General features: G+C 41.9%; 1 protein-coding gene and 1 non-coding gene across 7 annotated transcripts in view; one reads left to right on the top strand and one right to left on the bottom strand.

The window, feature by feature from the left end:
• The window catches only part of map4k3a (mitogen-activated protein kinase kinase kinase kinase 3a), a 272,080-nt gene that overhangs the window by 90,236 nt on the left and 159,035 nt on the right, over positions 1–22,809 (top strand). For all 6 annotated transcript variants that reach the window (XM_063056371.1, XM_063056372.1, XM_063056373.1 and 3 more), the window contains exons 3-4: positions 15,489–15,579; positions 21,612–21,676. In XM_063056371.1, the coding sequence (XP_062912441.1) occupies positions 15,489–15,579; positions 21,612–21,676 (156 nt within the window). The remainder of the gene's footprint in view (positions 1–15,488; positions 15,580–21,611; positions 21,677–22,809) is intronic.
• On the bottom strand, positions 6,818–6,931 carry LOC134351254 (U5 spliceosomal RNA). Its single transcript, XR_010019100.1, has one exon. It is a non-coding gene; the product is annotated as a U5 spliceosomal RNA (small nuclear RNA).

Below are 22,809 nucleotides of genomic sequence, written 5' to 3' on the forward strand. Positions count from 1 at the left end.
TTCTTCCCACATTCCAAACACCTTCTCCTCTCCTCACCTTTTCTTCAGACATTTTCCCTCTTTTCCAGTCGTGAAGAGGGGTCTCGGCCCAAAATGTCAACTATTTGTGCTTTCCTCTGGAATCTGTCTGACCTGGTGCGCTCTCCAGCATTTTGTGTATGTTATCTTGGATTTCCAGCATCTGCAGAATTTTTTTTTTTGACACTGTGGGCTGCTCGCCCGCACAATCCTGTGTTGGTCTTTGATGCAAAAACAACGTAATTCATAGTATGTTTTGATGTGCAAGTGACAAATAAATCTAATATATAAAGAGGCCAGGGTCTCGGCCTGAAACATCGACTACACCTCTTCCTACAGATGCTGCTTGGCCTGCTGCGTTCACCAGCAACTTTGATGTGTGTTGCTTGAATTTCCAGCATCTGCAGAATTCCTGTTGTTTAATATATAAAGAGACCTGATTTGCTGAGTAATTCATTCATCTTTTGTTATTTTTAGTTCATCTTAACCTTCTGTTTTTCTGTGTGTGCTGGTTCTGATGGAAGACCAAGCAACACAAATCAACATCATAACTTGGCTGTGTCTGTTCTTTCAAGCTCATCAGCTTGGGGTTGGCCTGACTTTGCAATTCCAGCAAAGAAAGTTTGAAACAGTTAGCAATAATAACAGCAACTAAATATTCTGGAAAAACTTCAGTGACAATAAAGGAGGGAAAATAGTTGAAATGCTTTCAGTTTCTGAGGCAAAATAATAAAGAATCAGTTGTACTATCATACTGTTCTCTGCTCGGGGATTCATACTGTCCTGCCCGAAGAACCATGAAGTTGATTTCTAGTTTGGGAGTTTGAGGTTGTGAGGAAGGATGAGAGTCATTTTTTTTCAGCTCTTAAAGGCATCTAGAAGATTATCTTGGAGACATTTACATGTTCTACTATGAAAAAGCACCAGAAGGTATTACAGTCAACAGTTTTATGATATCAAATGCAAATGTAGGATTTAAGTTTGGATCAAATCCCATATTTAGATTAAATAATTTTAGGTTTAAATCTCACTTTCCCAGATAGTGGAGAAAGTGAAAACTTCAGGATCGTGAATTGTGCAATGGGGACTTTGTATCTGTACGAGCAGGCCAAATGGCTGCTGCTGTTTTCTTGGGAGAAAATGTTATTTTCAGTTGACTGGCATCAGCAATGCATGTCTAGAGAAGTGGGGAGTCTCCCTGTGTGATAGCAATGTTAAAACTATGGTTACCTTTCCAGTATTAATGTGTTTTTTATATATGAATCAAAGCTGAATAATTTGAGTAGGCCAGTTCTTTTGCATTTGATTCAGTTACCTACACCGTGGTATCCCTGCCTTAAAGGGAATTCATTTTTTATCCAAGTTTGTATGTACTTTATGTCAATTAACTTGGGCTGGACCTTACTGCTTTTTTGCATTTACAAATGTATTGCTGTCTTGCTGTGAGATACGTGTTTCTTGTAAACAGTGCTTCTAAGTCCTGATAGTTGTGCAGAAAACACCTGATTGAAACAACATAAATCAGACTATCTTTTGGGTTTGTTTTAATCACAGTGATGACGTACATACAGGACCACCCCAGCATGAGAACACCTGACTGTGTACAGCCCGTCTATACGAGTGAATGGTCGGGAGACTGGCTGGCTGGATTTGTCAGCTGCTAGAATCCTCTACTATGAAGGAACCTAACCCTGTTATAATCTGGGGTTGATTTGTACTTTGACCAGTCACTTCATGATCTTGCGTCACTTCCAACTAAATCAATTTATCATGTACGTTTAGTGTGGTACTGTGCTGCGCTATTAGTCAAGAGGCCTGGATTAATAATACAGAAAAGTTCAGATTTCACACTGACAATGGGACATCTCTGCACCATCTTCCATAAGTGGGACTTCCCGGTGGGCAAACTTTTTAATTCAGATTCCCATTCCCGTTCTGATGTGTAGGTCCATTGACTTCTGTTCTAAGATGAGACCACCCTTGGTGGAAGTGCAACAGCTTGCATTCTGCCTGGGTAGCCTCCAACCTGATGGCATGAACATTGATTTCTCTTTCTGGTAAACAAATTGGCATTCCCACTCTGACCTTTCACCTCTTTTCACCTGTCTGTTACTTCCCCCTGGGTCCCCCCCCTCCTCCTCTTTCTCATTTGGTCCATTCTCCTCTCCTCTCAGATTCCTTCCTTCACCAACCCTTGACCTTTCACACCCACCTGCCTTCACCTATCATCTTCTAGCTAGCCTCCTACCTTTTTATTCTGACATTTTCCCCTTTCCTTCTCAGTCCTGAAGAGGGGTTTTGGCACAGAGCATCAACTGTTCAGTCATTTACATAATTGCTGCCTGACCTGCTGAGTTCCTCCAGCCTTCTTGTGTGTGTTGCAATGGGAATTTGAATTGGATTGTTTTGTAAATTTGTAAATAAAAATCTTCCTGTAACAAACCAACTAATTCACCTTAACGCTTAACAAGGCAAGTGCATGGAGACAAGAGCCACGTTCTCTTCTCACTGCTGCCATTGGGAAGGAAGTACATGAGCCTTGGTTCCCACACCAGGTTCAGGAACAATTATTAACTACAGCCTTCAGACTCCTGAACCAGTGTGGGAAACTTTACCAGACCTACAACTCATGTTCTTGGTGTCATTTGTCTGTCTGTCTTATTTTATTTGCACAGTTGGTCTTTTACACTTTGGTTGTTTGTCAGTCTCTGTGTGTAGTTTTTCATTAATTCTATTGTATTTCACTGCTCTGTGAATGCCTGCAAGAAAATGGACTCAAGGTAATATATGGTGATGTGCTGTATATGTATAGTACTTTGATAATAAATTTACTTTGAACTTTAGAGAAGGAAGCTGTACCTATCTTTTCTGATGTTTGTCAGTCTCTCATCAGTGTGGTTTACTCACATGCACTTTTACTTTTTAAAGATTTTTGCATAGTAGGGGAATTAAGGGTTATGGGGAAAAGGCAGGTAGGTGGAGATGAGTCCATGGCCAGGTCAGTTATAATCGTAGTGAATGACGGAGCAGGCTCAACAGGCAAGATGGCCTACTCCTGCTCCTATTTCTTAGTTCTTATAATTGGGTCCTGAGCTATAGGCCAGTGAACTATACTAAAATATCCAAAAGATATTTCAGATGGTCCTTGAGCATATCTTCTTGGACAATTGTGGAGGGAGAATAAAGACACTCACATTGCAAGAGAAAAATAAAATAAGCATTCTAATAGTTATTATATTTGCCAAACATTGGTGAGAATTGTTTTTCTCTTTATGATTTAGTTATTCAAACTTAATATTTGCAACAAGGTTTAATTTCTACTCTAATGAGACACTTCTGTGGAAAACTTCAGAACTGATTCAAGGCAAGTGAAGAATAATAATCTCCCCAATCTGCATGCAAGTTATGTTCTGCTCTGTGATGTTTTTCAGTTCTTTCTGCCACGTTCTTACTGAATCACTAACTAGGCTTTTCTCTGCATCCTCACTGTTCCAACCATGTTGACACTGTGGCCAGGAAAACTCATCCAACACCCCTACTTCTCAGCGTACCTTCTGGTTTTAACAGTACACCGGGAAAGACCATATGGGTCCCCTCGTCAGAGAGTGCTACAGTGAGCCAGTAGCAACGTGGTGATACAATTCAGCTGAATAAATCATGCTATCATTCTGTGAAGGCACATTTGTTAATGAATGTTATTTTATAATTCTTTTTCCCCAAGGGACCAGGATTTAGAAATTTACCAGCCTATGCCTTCATAATTTTACAGCCTGAGACTCCAACTAAAGCCAAACATTTTTCTTGATTGCTGTTTTTTTCCCCTCTGAAGGGTGGGGGTGGGGGAATGAACTCTCCCAATGATGTTCAGGGTGTGGAAATGTGCACCTTTGCATTTTGTTTTCTTGAAGGAATTTGAATGCTGTGTTCAAATTTTTTTGCTACTACAACAAAATTAGATTTAAGTTAAAGCTTTAAGTAGTTTATGTTTAACCCGGTGAGGTTTTGTTTTGTAGTCTCAAATTCTGATTATGCAAGGACCTCTGAGGCAACATTAGAAATAGGTAAAGGCTGTTACTTGGATAGTTGACACAGAATTTCATGTTTTCTGCAATATTAATGTTAATTAGGACTTGCAGCTTTTTAAAGGAACATTGTTATAGTAGACACAATGTAAAGCTCCAATTCTTCCAAAATAGTACATAATGTAAATTAGTTATTTAATATTGTGATATTGAATGAGCCATGTGAGACTGAATTGTAGATATCAGAACGACACAAAAATCTAGAGCGGTTTCTCAGAAATCAATGTATGTAGAGGTTTTTTTTACTGTTGACACTTCAAATGGCCACTTGTGGGATGTGGGATGGCTACCTAGGTGCTATCTAGGTTTTGTTTGGTAATACAATTCTTTCTGATAGTATTTTTATGGAAAAGTTGTCTTCTGCTTGGATCTGAGATCATTTCACAGATTCAAAAGCATCTGCAGCCAGTTCGAGTTGGCATTAGGGGCCAGGGTTAACTGCACGAAAGGTGAGGCCATGCTCTTTGGCAACTGGCCCAACCGATCCAGTAACCCCTTCACCATCAGGTCCAATTACGTGAAGATGCTGGAGATCTGGTTTGCAGGGGCTGACGTGTACAACAAGAATTGGCTGGAGCGGAATGGGAAGGTAAAAGAGAAATTTGGAATGTGTGGAGGGCACTCCCTTATTGGTAACCGAGAAGAACCTGATCATCAGGTGAGAGGTGCTCTCAGGGCTACTGTACTTGGCACAGATGTGACCAGTCCCCTACTCTTCCAGCTTGGGAGTCACCCGAGATGTCTTCAAGTTCATTTGGGGATCCAAGGTGGAGGAGGTCAGACGAGTCACAATGCACAAGTCCCTGGACAGTGGAGGTTGTGTGTGGAACCTAAATATGTGGGCACCAATTACCACTATATGCTGAGGTTCTATCTGTCTCCAGTATTGCGAAAAATAGGTCTGGCCCTGTTGCTGAGCAGTGTCCCAAACAGATTGACGTTGCTGCACTACCTGTCCTTTTCAGAAAAGTTCTTCTTGACCAATACCTTTAACCACAAGGCCAGCACAGAACATCCTGCAGGCATTGTAGGTGAAGGACTTGATGGACACAGTGGATTGTTTCCTGAGTAGACTGTCCAGACCATCTGACAGAATGCCTCACCAACAGGCACTCAAATGTTGCTTGGCTGGTGGTGAGAGAGGCCTTCCCAGTTGCATCCTTCCTGCATGCCCAGGGCATCACTCGCACAGTGCGTAGCCTTTGGGATGGCTGTAGTGGAGAAGAGACAGTCCTGCTGGCCGGTTATCAACTCGGTCTGCCTGAAAATGGTTGCTCTGCCAGCACGTCGAGATGTCCATGGAGGAATGCTGTCAATTGAGAACGTGCTGAGGGTCACACTGAGCTTGCTGCAGCCACAGCAAGGGCTTAGTGGGGAAGGACCATGGTTTAGGGTTCTTCTGCTACTGGAGAAGGATGAATTGCATTGCAGGAGGGAGCCCCTCAATTATTGTAATAGGATACCACCCCATGGGGCCACTTGAGTGCTGTTGTTTGGTTTGTAGGAATGTAATGAAAGCATTTGACTTTGAAAATGAATGAAAAGGCATGGCATGATTTATTCTTGTGACTTTTTTTCATTATGAATAAAGTTTATTCTAATAAAAAAAGAATAACCAGTCAGGACCCCTTTCCCAATTTAAAAGACGTGTACAAAATATTTACCTGTGTTTCCCTGTGTGATTTACAGTAAGGATGTCTCATTTCTCTTATAAAATACTGTTGAGTGCTGTATTTGAAATAATCCATTTAATATATACGGTCCTTAGATAATGCATGTATCAGATATTGAATTGGTAAGAACAGATTTTTAATATTTCAAAAATAAACTTTCTTTAAAATATGTACAAGAATACAAAAGAAAATGCATGGCTGTCTATATGTTTATAGTATTTTAGCACATTCTGTGTACTAGGCACCATTGACTCTCATGTGACCTACTTGGATGACACAAACTTCATGTACTTGAGAAGTCTTTGATATCTGGTTGCAAGTGGATTGTGGTTCTTGCCTACAAAACCAATAGGCTTCAGGCAGGCTAAAAGGTACTGAGTTGATCTTCCAGCAACACTTGACATTCGTTTCAGTATTTGTACTTTTAAAAAGCCAGAGGTGAGAAAGCCCCCATGTTGTGCAGCTGCTCGGGATGAACTTGACAAAGTTCATTGCAACATGACACCTGTGTTTGTATAACTAGCCACAGCTTGATGCAGTCACCCAAGGGAGGCCACCAGGTTGAAAGGTTTGTTTCAAAAATGAACTGTTTATTCAAATATGCAAATATTCTCATTAATTCAACAGCTTCCAAGTTTTCTCATATTCTCTATACTCATGTTATTAGTTCATGAAATGTGTGGTGAAATCAATCCACCTTTAGGTACTATAAAACTTCTGAGGACTTGAACTGTAACAGTGCCAGGGTACATGAATCACGGTACAAAGACATGAAAACTAAGCAACACTGCTGGAGGTACTCAGTAGACTAGGCAGCATCTATGGAAAACTTGATGTTTTGGGGCTGAAAGATGGGGCTTGAGAAGGAAGGCCATGAAAAGGGGCTACTGAAAGTTCAAGGAGATTTATGCTATCAAGTTGGAGGGTAATCGGAAGAATATTGTGTTGTGTGTGAGGGGGTGTGGTCTCATCACAGGACGAGGAGGTCACCACAAACTAAATATGCTAATAATGAGCATTCTTTTCTATTTTTTATGTAAAACAAGCTCTACCTAAGCAGGGCATCAAAAAATTGTCTGAGACTCTGTGTGTTCCTCTCCACGGAAATCTTTAGTAAAAGGCGAAAGATTTATACGATCTGAAGAGAAACCAGAGTATACTGATTTTGAACGCAAACAACAGGAATTCTGCAGATGCTGGAGATTCAAGCAACACACATCAAAGTTGCTGGTGAACACAGCAGGCCAGGCAGCATCTGTAGGAAGAGGTGCAGTCGACGTTTCAGGCCGAGACCCTTGGTCAGGAATAACTGAAGGAAGAGTGAGTAAGGGATTTGAAAGTTGGAGGGGGAGATCCAAAATGATAGGAGAAGACAGGAGGGGGAGGGATAGAGCCAAGAGCTGGACAGGTGATAGGCAAAAGGGGATATGAGAGGATCATGGAACAGGAGGTCCGGGAAGAAAGACGTGGGGGGGGGGGACCCAGAGGATGGGCAAGAGGTATATTCAGAGGGACAGAGGGAGAAATAAGAGAGTGAGAGAAAGAATGTGTGCATAAAAATAAGTAACAGATGGGGTACAAGGGGGAGGTGGGGCCTTAGCGGGCAACACTTCACCTGTGAGTCGACTGGGGTGATATACTGCGTCCGGTGCTCCCGATATGGCCTTTTATATATTGGCGAGACCCGACACAGACTGGGAGACCGCTTTGCTGAACATCTACGCTCTGTCCGCCAGAGAAAGCAGGATCTCCCAGTGGCACACATTTTAATTCCACATCCCATTCCCATTCTGACATGTCTATCCACAGCCTCCTCTACTGTAAAGATGAAGCCACACTCAGGTTGGAGGAACAACACCTTATATTCCGTCTGGGTAGCCTCCAACCTGATGCATGAACATCAACTTCTCTAACTTCCGCTAAGGCCCCACCTCCCCCTCGTACCCCACCTGTTACTCATTTTTATGCACACATTCTTTCTCTCACTCTCCTTTTTCTCCCTCTGTCCCTCTGAATATACCTCTTGCCCATCCTCTGGGTTCCCCCCCCCCCGTCTTTCTTCCCGGACCTCCTGTCCCATGATCCTCTCGTATCCCCTTTTGCCAATCACCTGTCCAGCTCTTGGCTCCACCCCTCCCCCTCCTGTCTTCTCCTATCATTTTGGATCTCTCCCTCCCCCTCCAACTTTCAAATCCCTTACTCACTCTTCCTTCAGTTAGTCCTGACGAAGGGTCTCGGCCTGAAATGTTGACTGCACCTCTTCCTACAAATGCTACTTGGCCTGCTGCGTTCACCAGCAACTTTGATGTGTGTATACTGACTTTGAGCTGTGTCCATTCTCTCCTCACACACCCCCTACCCTTCTAAAGTAAATACGACCAGCTGCAATTGTAACCAAAACCTTGATAGAAGAGCAACCATGATTTAACATGGGTTTTCCAAACACTATAAAAGTTAATTTACAAATCTTAGCATGAAATTAATTTCAGTTTGCACAAAGCATTCTAGTATGTAAATATGTGGGTGGGGCATCATTGGAAGCACTCACCAACCACCAGGATTTTGGAGGCAATGTTCCCTCTAATTTGTAATGAACAGTGTGTGCAAAAATCTTGTGCTGTCCAATTTTTGTGCCAGTGACAAAACGCGCACACTGTACAATTTCTTCAATAAAAACAGTATAAATAAGCCAGCTCTAAAATCTGCAGACAAATCATTGCAAGCTTCACGTTGTCAATACTGTCTGCTCAGAAACTGGAAAAGGAAATGTGATGGTGTATGATCATGAAATATACCTAACATGCCAAAACATGTGTTTTGTGTGCAGTTTAAATTCCTTTGTGCACTAGTAGCAAAAGATGTGTATGTTTACACACCTCAAGGACGTTACCAGAGTGTTTACCAACGTGACCAAGTAGCGACCGAACTTCTCTTCTGTCATGTTATGGAAAACACAACCAGTTACAGAGGAAAAAGAAAGTGCAGATATTGTAGATCAGAAATAAACACAGAAGATGCCGCTAAATTCAGACCATAAAACAAGGAGCAAGTGGTGGCCATTTGGCCCCTCGCGCCTGGCCCCCTTCAGTAAACTCATGGCTGCTCTGACCTGACTTCAGCTCTCTTTCCTTCTGGCTCGGTATAACCCTTCATTCTCCTGGAGACAAAAAATCCACCTCCCTCACCCTGAGATGCAATGATTCTGCGTCAGCACACCTTGGGCAGAAAATTATTATGATTGTTCCTTCAAAAGGTCTCTCGGCCCTTGTCTCATTGTTTGGGCTTTGCTGTACTTAGGAGAATTTGGAGAAAGAAGACTGAGATTCGGAGCGGGAGTGTGGAGGAAGCCTTTTTAAAATTTTTTGTTTTTTTCCATCGGTGTCGAGAGAGGCAGGACTGCTCAGGCGTGTGACGTCGTGGAGGGAAATAAGGAAGATTTAAAAGGAACACAACCTTATATAGCGGGCAGTGTAGTTTGCAGGCTGCGGGGTGAGCCGAGAGCAGAGTGAAAGCTTAAGGGCTTTGGCTAAACAGGCTTAGGTGGAAGCAGGCGAGGCGAAGAGGGTTTGGTTATTCATTTTAAAAAAAAATTTATTTGAAGGCGGGTGGGAGTATGAGTGTGAGGGCAGCTTGTTGTTCTCAGTGCCGGATGTGGGAGGTAGTGGAGTCTCCAAGCCTCCCGGACATCCACATCTGTGCCAGGTGCGTCAAGATGCAGCTCCTAGGAGACCGCTTTAGGGAACTGGAGTTGCAGCTTGATGACCTTTGTCTTGTCAGGGAGAGTGAGGAGTTGATAGAGAGAAGTTACAGGCAGGTGGCAGGTGATTTGCGAGGGCTACTGAGGTGACTTTAAACTAGAATGGTTGGGGGGAGGGAATCTAATTAAGGAGACTAGGAGAGGGGAGGTTGATGTAGGGGAAAAAGAAGAAGAAGATAACAAAGTTGTTTGCTCAATTAAGGATAAACAGAGAGTGGGAGGTGGAGAGTTTCTTGAATGCATCTATTTTAATGCTAGGAGCATTATAAGAAGGATGGATGAACCTAGAGCATGGATTGATACCTGGAAGTATGATGTTGTAGCTATTAGTGAAATGTGGTTGCAGGAGGGGTGTGATTGGCAACTAAATATTCCAGAATTTCATTGCTTCAGGTGTGATAGAATAGGAGGGGCAAGAGGGGGAGGTGTTGCATTGCTTGTCAGGGATTACATAACAGCGGTGCTCTGGCAGGATAGATTAGTGGACTCGTCTGGGGAGGCTATTTGGGTGGAATTGAGGAATAGGAAAGGTGTTGTGACGCTTATAGGTGTGTATTCTAGACCACCTAATGGGGACTGAGAACTGTAGGAGCAAATTTGTAAGGAGATAGCAGATATTTGTAGTATGCACAAGGTTGTGATTGTGGGAGATTTTAATTTTCCACACATAGACTGGGAAGCCCATTCTGTAAAAGGGCTGGATGGTTTGGAGTTTGGTTTGGAGTTTAGTTTTAAAATGTGTGCAGGATAGCTTTTTGAAGCAATACATAGAGGTACCAACTAGAGAAGGGGCAGTGTTGGATCTCCTGTTAGGGAATGAGACAGGGCAGGTGACGGAGGTATTTGTTGGGGAGCACTTCGGGTCCAGTGATCACAATACAATTAGTTTCAGTGTAATTATGGAGAAGGATAGGACTGGACCTAGGATTGAGATTTTTGATTGGAGAAAGGCTAACTTTGAGGAGATGCGAAAGGATTTAGAAGGAGTGGATTGGGAAAATTTGTTTTGTGGGAAGGATGTAACAGAGAAATGGAGTTGATTTAAAGGTGAAATTTTGAGGGTTCAGAATCTTTATGTTCCTGTTAGGTTGAAAGGAAAGGTTAAAAGTTTGAGAGAGTCATGGTTTTCAAACGATATTAGAAACTTGGTTCAGAAAAAGAGAGGGATCTTCAATAAATACAGGCAGCTTGGAGTTAATGAGGTACTCAAGGAATATAAAGAATGTAAAAAGAATCTTAAGAAAGAAATTAGAAAAGCTAAAAGAAGATATGAGGCTGCTTTGGCAAGTAAGGTGAAAATAAATCCAAAGGGTTTCTACAGTTATGTTAGTGGCAAAAGGATAGTGAGGGATAAAATTGGTCCCTTACAGAATCAGAGTGGACGGCTATGTGCAGAGCCAAAAGAGATGGGGGAGATTTTGAACAATTTCTTTTCTTCAGTATTCACTAAGGAGAAGGATATTGAATTGTGTAAGGTAAAGGAAACAAGTAGCGTAATTATGGAAAGTATGACAATTAAAGAAGAGGAAGTACTGGCACTTCTAAGGAATATAAAAGTGGATAAATCTCCGGGTCCGGATAAGATATTCCCTAGGACTTTGAGGGAAGTTAGTGTAGAAATATCAGGGGCTCTGACAGAAATATTTCAAATGTCATTAGAAACAGGAATGGTGCCGGAGGATTGGCGTATTGCTCATGTGGTTCTATTGTTTAAAAAGGGTTCTAAGAGTAAACCTGGCAATTATTGGCCTGTGAGTTTGACGTCAGTGGTAGGTAAATTGATGGAAAGTATTCTCAGAGATGGTATATATAATTTTCTGGATAGACAGGGTCTGATTAGGAACAGTCAACATGGATTTGTGCGTGGAAGGTCATGTTTGACAAATCTTATTGAATTTCTTTAAGAGGTTACTAAGAAAGTTGACGAGGGTAAAACGGTGGATGTTGTCTATATGGACTTTAGTAAGGCCTTTGACAAGGTTCCACACGGAAGGTTAGTTAGGAAGGTTCAAGCGTTAGGCATTAAGGTGGAAGTAGTAAAATGGATTCAGCAGTGGCTAGATGGGAGACACCAGAGAGTAGTGGTGGATAACTATGTGTCAGATTGGAGGATGGTGTGTAGCAGTGTGCCTCAAGGATCTGTACTGGGTCCAATGTTGTTTGTAATATGATGGGGTGGTAAATTGGATTATTAAGTATGCAAATAATACTAAGATAGGTGGTGTTGGGGATGATGAGGTAGGTTTTCAAAACTTGCAGAGAGATTTAGGATAGTTAGAAGAGTGGGTGGGCTGAAAGATGGCAGATGGAGTTTAATGCTGAAAAATGTGAGGTGCTACATTTTAGTAGAACTAATCAAAATAGGACGTACATGGTAAATGGACATTAAAGAATGCTTTAGAACAGAGGGATCTAGGAATAATGGTGCATAGTTCCCTGAAGGTGGAATCTCATGTGGATAAGGTGGTGAAGAAAGCTTTTGGTTTGCTGGCCTTTATTAATCAGAGCATTGAGTATAGGAGTTGGGATGTAATGTTGAATTTGTATAAGGCATTGGTAAGGCCAAATCTGGGTGTACAGTTCTGGTCACCGAATTATAGGAAAGATGTCAAAAAAAAATTGAGGGAGTCCAGAGAAGGTTTACTAAAATGTTGCCTGGGTTTCATCTCCTAATTTACAGAGAAAGGTTGAACAAGTTAGGTGTTTATTCTTTGGAGCGTAGAAGGTTGAGGGGGGACTTGATAGAGGTGTTTAAAATTATGAGGGGGATTGATAGAGTTGACGTGGTTAGACTTTTTCCATTGAGAGTGGGGAAGATTCAAACGACATGGGTTGAGAAATAGAGGACAAAAGTTGAGGGGGAACTTCTTTACTCACAGAATGGTAGCTGTGTGGAATGAGCTTCCAGCAGAAGTGGTTGAGGCAGGTTCTGTGTTGTCGTTTAAAGTTAAATTGGATAGATATATGGACAGGAAAGGAATAGAGGGTTATGGGCTGAGTGCAGGTTGGTGGGACTAGGATAGGGTAAGTTCGGCATGGACTAGAAGGGCCGAGATGGCCTGTTTCTGTGCTGTCATTGCTATATGGTTAAATGGTTACTTACAGTTGGGCAGAATTTTCATGTGACTGGCCTCTCCAAGCGGGTTGTAGCATTCAGCCTCTTGGCAGCCGAGGGTTTGGTGACCCCCCTTTTTACAGCCTTACAGCTTCAGCAGATGGTTTAAATTTCAAAGTAAATTTATTATCAAAATACATATAAGGCACCCTATAGCACTCTGAGATTCCTTTTTTGGGTGGGCATTCACGGTAGTTACAAATAATTTTTTAAAATTTCAAAATATTCTTTTTTCAAAAATAAAATTATATACAATAAACCATTCAATAACTTTCCTACATACATTTCCGTTATGGTCTGTACATGTCCATACTTATGGCCACCCACGTGGTACTCCAGTTGTTCACCTTACCACATCATTGTTGAGGGGTATACTCCCTGCTACCCTACCCCTCCCACTCCCACGGGTGGAGAAACCTATACCGTGGTCCTTCCCCACCGGGCCCTTGCGGTGGCTGCACCGAGTTTTAGTGCGTCCCTCAGCACGTACTCCTGCAGCCGAGAATGTGCCAGTTGGCAGCATTCTCCCACCGACATCTCCATGTGCTGGTAGATCATCAAGTTTCGGGCTGACCAAAGGGCGTCTTTCACCGAGTTGATGATCTGCCAGCAGCTCCGGATGTTGGTCTCCGTGTGCGTCCCCAGGAACAGCCCATAGATCGGAGAGTCCTCTGTTATGCACCTGCTGGGGATGAAACGTGACACTAGCCCGTCCATCCTCCTCCACACCCTCTCTGCGAACTGACATTATGCAAAGAGGTGGGTCAGAGACTCCTCACTGCAGTCCTCCCATGGGCAGTGGGGTGCGGAGACGATGTTCCGGGTGTACAGGAGGGATCTGACTGGGAGGGCCCCTCTCACCGCCAGCCGGGCGAGGTCTTGGTGCCTGTTGGTGAGATCTGGCGATGAGGCATTTTGCCAGATGAACTGGACGGTCTGCTCAGGGAACCACCCCACTGTGTCCATCACGTCCTTCTCCTGCAGTGCCTGCAGGACATTACGTGCCGACCACTGCCTGATGGCCCTGTGGTCAAAGGCGTTCTCCTGGAAGAACTTTTATACGAAGGACAGGTATGGTGGCAACGACCAGCTTACTGGGGTGTTGCGCGGGAGTGGGGCCAGACCCATCCTTCGTAGCCAGGGTGACAGGTAGAACCTGGGCACATAGTGGTACTTGGTGCCCACACACCTGGGTTCTACACACACAACCTGATGCAGCCACACACGAAGCTGGCCATCAGGGTGAGGGCGACACTGGGGACGTTCTTGCCCCCATTGTCGAGGTACTTGTGCATGATGGTCCGTCTGACCCGCTCCACCTTGGATCCCTAGACGAATCTGAAGACAGCTGGGGTGATTTCCTAGCTGTAGGAGTGGGGGACGGGCCACACCTGTGCCAAGTACAGCAGCCCTGAGAGCACCTCACACCTGATGACCCGGTTCTTGCCCGTTATCGATAGGGAGTGCCCTCCCCACAGTCCCAGTTTCTGTATCACCTTGGCAGTCCGCTCCTGCCAGTTCTTGTTGCACACCTCGGCCCCTCCGAACCAGATCCCCAACACCTTCACGTGGTCAGACCTGATGGTGAAGGGGACACTGGATCGGTCCGGCCAGTTGCCGAAAAGCATGGAGTTGACAATGGAGTTGATGAAGAACTGCACATAAACAAAGACGGACAAAAAACAGTATGCAAATGATGACAGACTTCAAATACAAAATAAAAGAATAAATAATAAATGATATTGAGCACATGAGTTGGGGAGACCTTGAGAGTGAGTCTATAGGTTGTGGAATCATTTCAGAGTTGAGGTGAGTGAAGTAATCAACATTGGTTCAGGAGCCTGATGGTTGTAGGGAAATAACTGTGCTTGAACCTGGTGGTGTGGGACCTAGGGCTGCTGTACCTTCACTCTTCTCCGAGAGAATTCTCAATATTCACTGGCCTCTGAATTAAGAAATTCCTCCTCCTAAAGTGATGCAGCCTTCTGGTTTACATAGTGTTACGATTCTTAGCTGTAGATAGATCATCCTACTTTCCTTTTCAAATCTTTTTATTATTATTATTATCCAAAACTTACAAGAGTACATCGAAGTAAACAACACTTACAATGTCTCGAGAAAAAAAACATTATTATAAAGATTGAAAAATAATTTTCGGTGATGAAAACAAAAGCCCCTACTGAGCAAGAAAAAGTGAGGTTGCTTTTTCTTGATCATCCTACTTTTAATCAAACCATTTCTCCAATGGTATCAGGATCTCCCATCTCAATAAAGTACTTTGAGGTTTTATTTCCTCTTTTAAGTACAAAAATAACAAAAGGTGATTAAATGCAGTTTCCAAGTTGCTGTTACATAGTTTACTTCAGTGTTTGAGTATCGTGGTTCGTAGAACTACATATGTACAACAGGAGTGCATTTTAACCGACCAAGCAGCTTTGAATATTCAAATACCTTCGGGATTCCAGACACCCAAAATGTTTGTTCTTTGAACACTGTCTTGAGGTATGGCTCTCTATAGATGTACAAATACCTCAAACGTTCTTTGACAGAACAAATATTTCCACAAATGGCTTCAGTGATCTTTAAGTATTTTAATGTGTGCCATATTTGAAATAGTGACAAAGCTGGTTCTTGTTTTTTAAATTATTCGCTGCTACCTCAATAAATCCTGAAGGATGTCCAATGCTTAACAATTCTTAACAATAGTTACTTGTTTAGTTGGCAGAATATATGAATTATTTATGCTGGATTGTTAGTGTTTTAAATTAGAACTTTTTGTGTCAAGAGTGTAAGTTTAACATTCATTTGTCTATTAATATTTAACTAAAATATTTCCTTCTCAGGTGAAGACTTTGCCATTGTACAGCAGGAGATTATTATGATGAAAGACTGTAAACACTCAAATATTGTCGCGTATTTTGGCAGTTACCTCAGGTATTTGCAGCAGTTTACATATTTCACTACTTATGTAACAACTATCTTTATTGTGCTTTCATACGAACTTGCATTTGAAATTAGTTTAATGATGCAATTGGGACATGTGTTTCTATGTGGTCATGTTTCAATGTTAATCAGCAGATTATATGCATTATAATTGCAAATAATGTTATGATTATTTTCTTAATGAACCTCAGTTTCAAATTTGGGTGTCCAACAGCAAAATACTTATATATGGCAACTCCAGTATAGTAAATACCCAAAGCTCCTCAGTAATAAACAGAATTGAGGAAGTAAATACAAAGCAATAAAGGTACTGCAAGAGTTATGAGAAAGTGTTTACTTAAAGCTTTGAGGAGAGAAAAGAAATTTGAGGTCAGTGTCTTGATGCAGGGAAGTGAGAGCTTGAAGGAGATTGTAGCAAAAAAAACCCCAAAAGTTGCTGGAGGAACTCTAACAGCATCTGTGGAGGGAAATGTTTCAAGTTAGACATCTTCGTATCCAGCTGAATGGTCACGGCCCAAATGCTTGCCTGTCCATTCCCTCCACAGATGCTGCTGCACCCATTGAATTCCTCCAACAGTGTGTTTCTTGCTCTAGAATGCAGCATCTGTGGTCTCTTGTGTCTCTGTGAATCAGGTGCACTATCACTGAAATGTGTCGTGAGATTTATCTTGCGGCAGTAGTACGGTGCAAAATATAAAAACCCTGATTGAATTTACCAAGAAATGGACTCTGTGGTAAAGGAGCAAAATGTGGTGGGTCGCATTGATTATGACATGGAGGAAGAAAGGTTGAGGCATAGTGTGAAGTGTATGAATTCTCTATTTACATGTGCCTGCATTTAAAATGTGTTCAGGTATTTTGATTGTAGTTTCGAAAGAGGAGAAAGCTTCATTGGACTTAGGAAGTAATGAGCAAAGGGATGCCACTTGTCCTGGAAAACAGTTGAGTCATAGGTTAAAAAAATGGTTGTGACCTGGTGGAGCACTGGAAATGGAGAGGTAAGTGACAGCACTCCCTTGTAACAAGCTCCACTTAAACAAGATTTTGATTAGTCCCCTGGCAAACTGGATAAGTAGGACTATGGAGAGGGCTTTTAAACAAAGAAGGTGGGAGGGCAGAGACAAGGATCAGTTACAAGAAGTGTTAATAGATTTAAAGGGAGGAACTTCTTCAGGTAGAGAGTGGAAGCCAATCTTTTGGGTGCTTTTTGGGCAGAAATTAGGTTCTCGCTTGGTGGGGGGGGGCTTAAGAGTTACAGTGAGAAGGTGGGAAAATAGCGTTTGGAAAAAAATCAGCCATGATTGAATGGTGGAGCCTAATTCACTTCGTAGGTCTTATGGTCTTATTTGCAGAATGATCAAAGCATGAAAAGATTTTGTCTGCAGCTTGAGTGAGAGAGAGAAATTAAGTCTGTTTGCCAGTTTCACTCAATAAATAGTGAACAGCAAATATTAAAAAATATAAAATTCTTAAGAGATCAGAGTTCCACAGATAATTATTTTAAAAAAATACTGAATTATCCACCATTAGCTGAAGAAGTTAAGGATGATAGTTAAAAAGCTTATAACATTTCAGTTAAGGGGAGTTTTGGGAAACAAGGTTGATAACACAGAGAAAATGAAATATGTGAGTAATTTAGCACAAATTAGCAAAAGAGAATGGTTTTTTAAAAAGTGAATCATAAACATTACTGTAGGTCCTTTGAAGACAAGGGTAGAAAGAATAATGGGAATGAAGAAGTCGCAGAGTAGTGGAAAAAATCTATCTCTGCCTTTATTGCAGTATACATGATAATTGTAACCAAATGGAAAGGAAATAAGGGTTTAATGACAGTAATTAAAAAGAAACTGTAGATAAGTTAGGGTGATTAAAATCTTACAAATCCTATAAGTCTGCATTCGGCGCTCTTAGAAGTGAATGCAGAAACAATTGACTGATTAGTGGTGAATTTTCAAAGTTGCCTGGATTCTGGAACAATCCAGGAAGACTGTATCACAGAGACCAGAATCTGTAGGCCATATTCATCATCAAAGATGTGCAGCTAGGCACTTGAGAAATCATTATGATTAGACTTGGTTTTATGAAGGGCAAATTGTTTTTGACAGATCTAATAACCTTGAGGATGAAACCTCTCAAGTGAAAGAAGGGGAACTACTTGATAGAATGTTTCTGAACTTTCAGAATATATCTCTTTTGATCTTGAGCTTTGGCTTGTACATCTGGTCACAACCAACACTGCTGATTTTCACCTGCCTGTTTTTTTTTGTCCTACCTTAGCCAATCTGTTGCTGAAACCCTCAGTCATACTGTGTTACCTTGAGATTTGACACTGGTATCAGAGGCCCCCTTTGTTCAATCTTTAGTTCTACTTGGCTGCCTGTGTCACTTCATTCACTAATCATGCCTGTGCTTGTGGAACTGTATCAACTGGGTTTAAAATTGTTTTTGTTTTCAGAACTGTCAGTATGCTTGCCTTCTCCATTTCTGCAATATTCTTCAGCCCTCCGAGATGCGTGTTCTTCCCATTCTGGTCTCTTAAATATCATGTTTGATAATTTTTCTGTGCAGTGCCTTGGGAGCTTTTACCAGATTGCTGATGCCATTTAAGTACAAGCTGTTATGGAAAACAGGGCCACCAAACAATCTACGCCAACCAATTGTGTATCAAGATTGGGAATTGCATACCGATGAATGTTGAGTTTTTCTGTGAGGGTGACTCTGCATATTTATGAAAATGGTTTTATTCAAGGTCATAAATCACTAAGCAATGTGTGTATCAGCGGTTAGTTTTCTGTCCACATATTTGGTCAGCTTGTTAAAATGAATGCTTGAACGCATAAAGGCAAGGATCTGAAGTCTAGAATCACATAATCCTGTAGGAAACTGATGTGCTTTCCCACGTGGAAGTTTTGGAGTCTAATTTTTTTTTTTTGAAAAAGGACAGTTACATTTTGAAATTTCCTTTCTGAAAAGGATGCAGAGCCCAGCTTCCCTGTACCTCCCAAGAACAGGCAGACTGATGACCCACCGTGCCCACCCTGCACTGCCATTTGCCTGAATTTCATGATCTCTGTCAGCATTCCTTTTGTAAACCCAGCTATGAGGTCCTGTGACTACTTAAGAGGACACAAGTGCCCATTGCATATTTCTATTGCTTCCTAATCCCTCTACTGGCTTTCTTGCCTGAAACGTTGACTGTACTTTTTTTCCATAGATGTTGCCTGGCCTGGTGAGCTCCTCCAGCATTTTCTGTGTGTTGTAGAGGAGAGTCCATACTGGATCTGGTGCTCGGTCATGAACTTGATCAGGCGACATCCCTCTCTGTGGGCAAACATTTTGAACACAATGCCCGCAATTCCTTGACCTTAAGTGTAATTTAGACAGGGATAGGAGCAAACGATATGGGAAGGTATTTAAGTGGAGAGGAGAAATTATGATGCTATTAGGCAGGAACTTCCAGGTGTAAATTCTGAGCACATGTACTCAGAGAAATGCACAACAGAAATGTGGAGGTTTTTTAGGGAGTATTTGCAAGGGGTTCTGGATAGGTTTGTCCCATTGAGATAGAAAGGATGATAGGGTGAAGGGACCATGGTTGGTAAGAGAGATGGAACATTTAGTCAAGAGGAAGAAGGAAGAGTGCTTAATGTTGAAGAAGCAAAAGTCAAGCAGGGCTCTTGAGAATTATAAGCCAGGAAGGAGCTTAAGAAAGGGCTTGGGAGAGCTAGAAGGCTTGGGAAGGCCTTGGCGAGTAGGTTTAAAGAAAACCCCAAGTTGTTCTATATATATGTAAAGAACAGGTGGATGACAAGAGTGAGGGTAGAACCTCTCAGGGATAAAGGGAGAAATGTACCTGAAATCAGAGGAGATGTGGGAGGTCCTTAACAATACTTCAGAGTTCACCGGTGAGAGGGATCTTGATGAATTTGAAGTAGATGTAGAACAGCTAATGTACTGGAACATGCTGAGGTTAAGAAAAAGGCATTGTTGTAGCTTCTGAAGAATATTTGATATATAAGTCACCGGGGGCCAGGTGAGGTATTCCCAGGTTACTTCAAGGAGAGGGAGGAGATTGCTGGAGCATTTATGATACACACATTTCCTCTGGCCATAGGAGTGGTACCAGAGGATTGGAAGATGGTAAAGTTTGTTCTGTTGTTCAAGAAAGATAATTGGGATAATCTTGGGAATTATAGACAAGTGAGTTGTATGTCAGTGGTGGGCTAACTTTTGGAGAGGGTTCGGAGGGATAGGATTTATAAGCATTTGATGAAGCATAGTCTTATTAGGGATAGTCAGTATGGCTTTGTGTGAAGGCTACGTCGTACCTCACAAATCAAATTGAGTTTTGTTGAGGTGACAAAACAAATGGAAGTAAAGCAGTGGGTGTGGTGTGTGTATGGATTTTAGTAAGATGTTTGACATGGCCAAGATAACCCACCAATTTCTCAAACTCCTGGTAATTGTTCTCCACACGCCTCCCCCAACCCCTCCACCATTCCCATTCTAGTTTCCCCCTCTCACCTCATCTCCTTACCTGCCCATCATCTCCCTGTGCTGCTCCTCCCCCTTCCCTTTCTTCTCTGGTCTTCTACCCTCTCCTATCAGATACCCCCTTCTCCAGCACTTTATCTCCTTCACCTATGAGCTTCCCAGCCCTTTACTTCACCTTCCCTCTTTCCCGGTTTCAGCTATCACATACTACCTTGTACCACTTCTTCCCCTCCTCCCACAGTCTTGATCTAACTTCTCATCTTGTTTTCCAGTCCTGATAAAGGGTCTTGGCCCGAAACGTTGACTGTTTACTCTTTTCCATAGATGCTGCCTGGCCTGCTGAGTTCCTCCAGCATTTTGTGTGTGTGGCTTGGATTTCCAGCACCTGCAGATTTTCTCATCTTTGTGTTCCACAGGGATTTGTTCTTGGCTCCTGTTTTTTGTGATTTTTATAAATGACTTGAATGAGGAAGTGGAGGGGTGGTTTAGTAAGTTTGCTGGTGACACAAGTAAATGTTGGAGGTGTGGTAGATGGTTGTCATAGGTTACAATGGGATATAAACAGGATGCAGAGTGGGTGGAGAAGTGGCAGATGGAATTCAATCCAGAGAAGTGTGATTAGATGGTGGATCCAAACTAGATGGTGGAGTATGAGTCAATGGCAGGATTCTTAGCAATGTGGAGGAACAGAGGGATCTTGGGGTCACCCTAGCGCAAGTTGCTAGGGTGGTTAAGAAGGCATATGGTGTAGTGGCCTTCATTAGTCAAGGTTGAGTTCAGGAGTGTGAGGTTATGTTGCAGCTCTATAAAACTCTGGTTAGACCACTGTTGGTGTACTGTGTTAAATTTTTGTCACCGCATGTTACGAATGTGAAAGCTTTAGAGAGGGTGATGTCTGGATTAGAGGGCATGTCTTATGAGGAGAAGTTCAGGGAGCTACTGCTTTTCTCTTTCAAGTGAAGGAGTAGGAGAGGTGACTTGATAGAAATGTATTAGATTATGACAGGCATAGACAGTGTGAACAGCTAGTACCTTTCTCCCAGGGCAGCACCTGCTGATGCTAGAGGGCATGTGTTTAAGATGAGTGGAAGAAAATCTAGGGGAGATATCAGAGGAAGATTTTTTTTACAGGGTGGTAGGTTCCTGGAATGCATAACTGGAGTGGTGGTAGAGGTGGATACAGTAGAGATATTTTAAGAGACTCTTAGACATATGGATGTAAAAGAAATGAAGGGTTAGATTGATCGTTGAATATGTATATACAGGTCGGATCGGCACAACATTGTAGGCTGAAGGGCCTGTACTCTGCTGTACTTGTGTGTTCCATGTTTTAATGTTACTGCAGCTGAAGGTGTCGTCCCAGACCCTGGGAAATTATTTCAAAGAAATGCTGGATCTTAAGACCTCAATACTAGAAGTGCTCCCTAAAGCCATAGTAAAACTTCTGCTTTTTATGACCGTGTGCAAAGTATTGAGGTGTATGATTATTCGGAATTGAAAAATGGAGTTGTCTTTTTCCTTTAATTCAGACGCGACAAGTTATGGATCTGTATGGAGTTTTGTGGTGGTGGATCATTACAAGATATTTATCATGGTGAGTATACAAATCTATTTTTAAAATGATGCTTGAACAATAAATAGGAATATGTGAACATTACAGATATTTTTTCCCAAATGAAAACTCCACATCCAAGACATAATTTCTTCACTCATAATGAGCTCTAATATAATTTTTATGAAACATAATTTTCATCAAATGTAACAGTATGTTATGTTTTATATATTCCTTTATACAATCACATTTTGTGCCTGAGAGCCGCCCTTTTAACCTTAGTAAATATTTGTTTTGTAATCCTGCATAATATTTTCAGTAAATTAACAAGTGATTGCTGTTGTTACAAATTTGGTTCTCAACTTTATAAACCTCATTACTTGAAAACTGTTTGAAATTCTATGGTGCTACTATTCTGACACCACAGAGAGTGTGCAGTATGGATTTCAAAGTACAAAGTAAATATATTATCAAAATAGGTATGTGCCACCATATACTACACTGAGATTCATTTTTAGACTACAAGACCATAAGACAGGAACAGAATTAGGCTATTCGGCCCATCGAGTCTGCTCCTCCATTCCATCATGGCTGATTTATTAGCTCTCACAACCCTGTTCCCCTACCTTCTCCCAGTAACCTGATACCCTGACTAAATACGAACCTGTCAAACTCTGCTTTAAATATATTCAATGATTTGGCCTCCAAAGCCATCAGTAGCAATGATTTCCACAGATTCACCACCCTCTGGATAAAGAATTTCCTTCTCATCTCTGTTCTAAATGGATGTCCCTCTATGCTGAGGCTGCGCCCTCTGGTCCTAGACTCCCCCATTTAGAAAACATCATCTCTGCATCAACTCTATCTAGGCCTTTCAATATTTGATAGATTTCAATGAGGAAACCCCTCCCCCCCCAATTCTTCTAAACTCCAGTGATTATGGGCCCAGAGCCATCAAATGCTTCTCATATGTTAATCCTTTCATTCATGGAATCATTCTTGTGATCCTCCTCTGGACTCTGTTTCTTGTAGGTATTCCCAATAAATGCAAAGAAACACAATAGAATCAATGAAAGACTGTTCACAACAAAGACGGACAATCAACCAGCGTGCAAAAGACAACAAATTGAACCAATGCAAAAAACCCCCAAAATAATAAATAAATAAACAAACAA

The sequence above is a fragment of the Mobula hypostoma genome, chromosome 8, assembly GCF_963921235.1.
Source record: "Mobula hypostoma chromosome 8, sMobHyp1.1, whole genome shotgun sequence".
NCBI lineage: Eukaryota > Metazoa > Chordata > Chondrichthyes > Myliobatiformes > Myliobatidae > Mobula > Mobula hypostoma.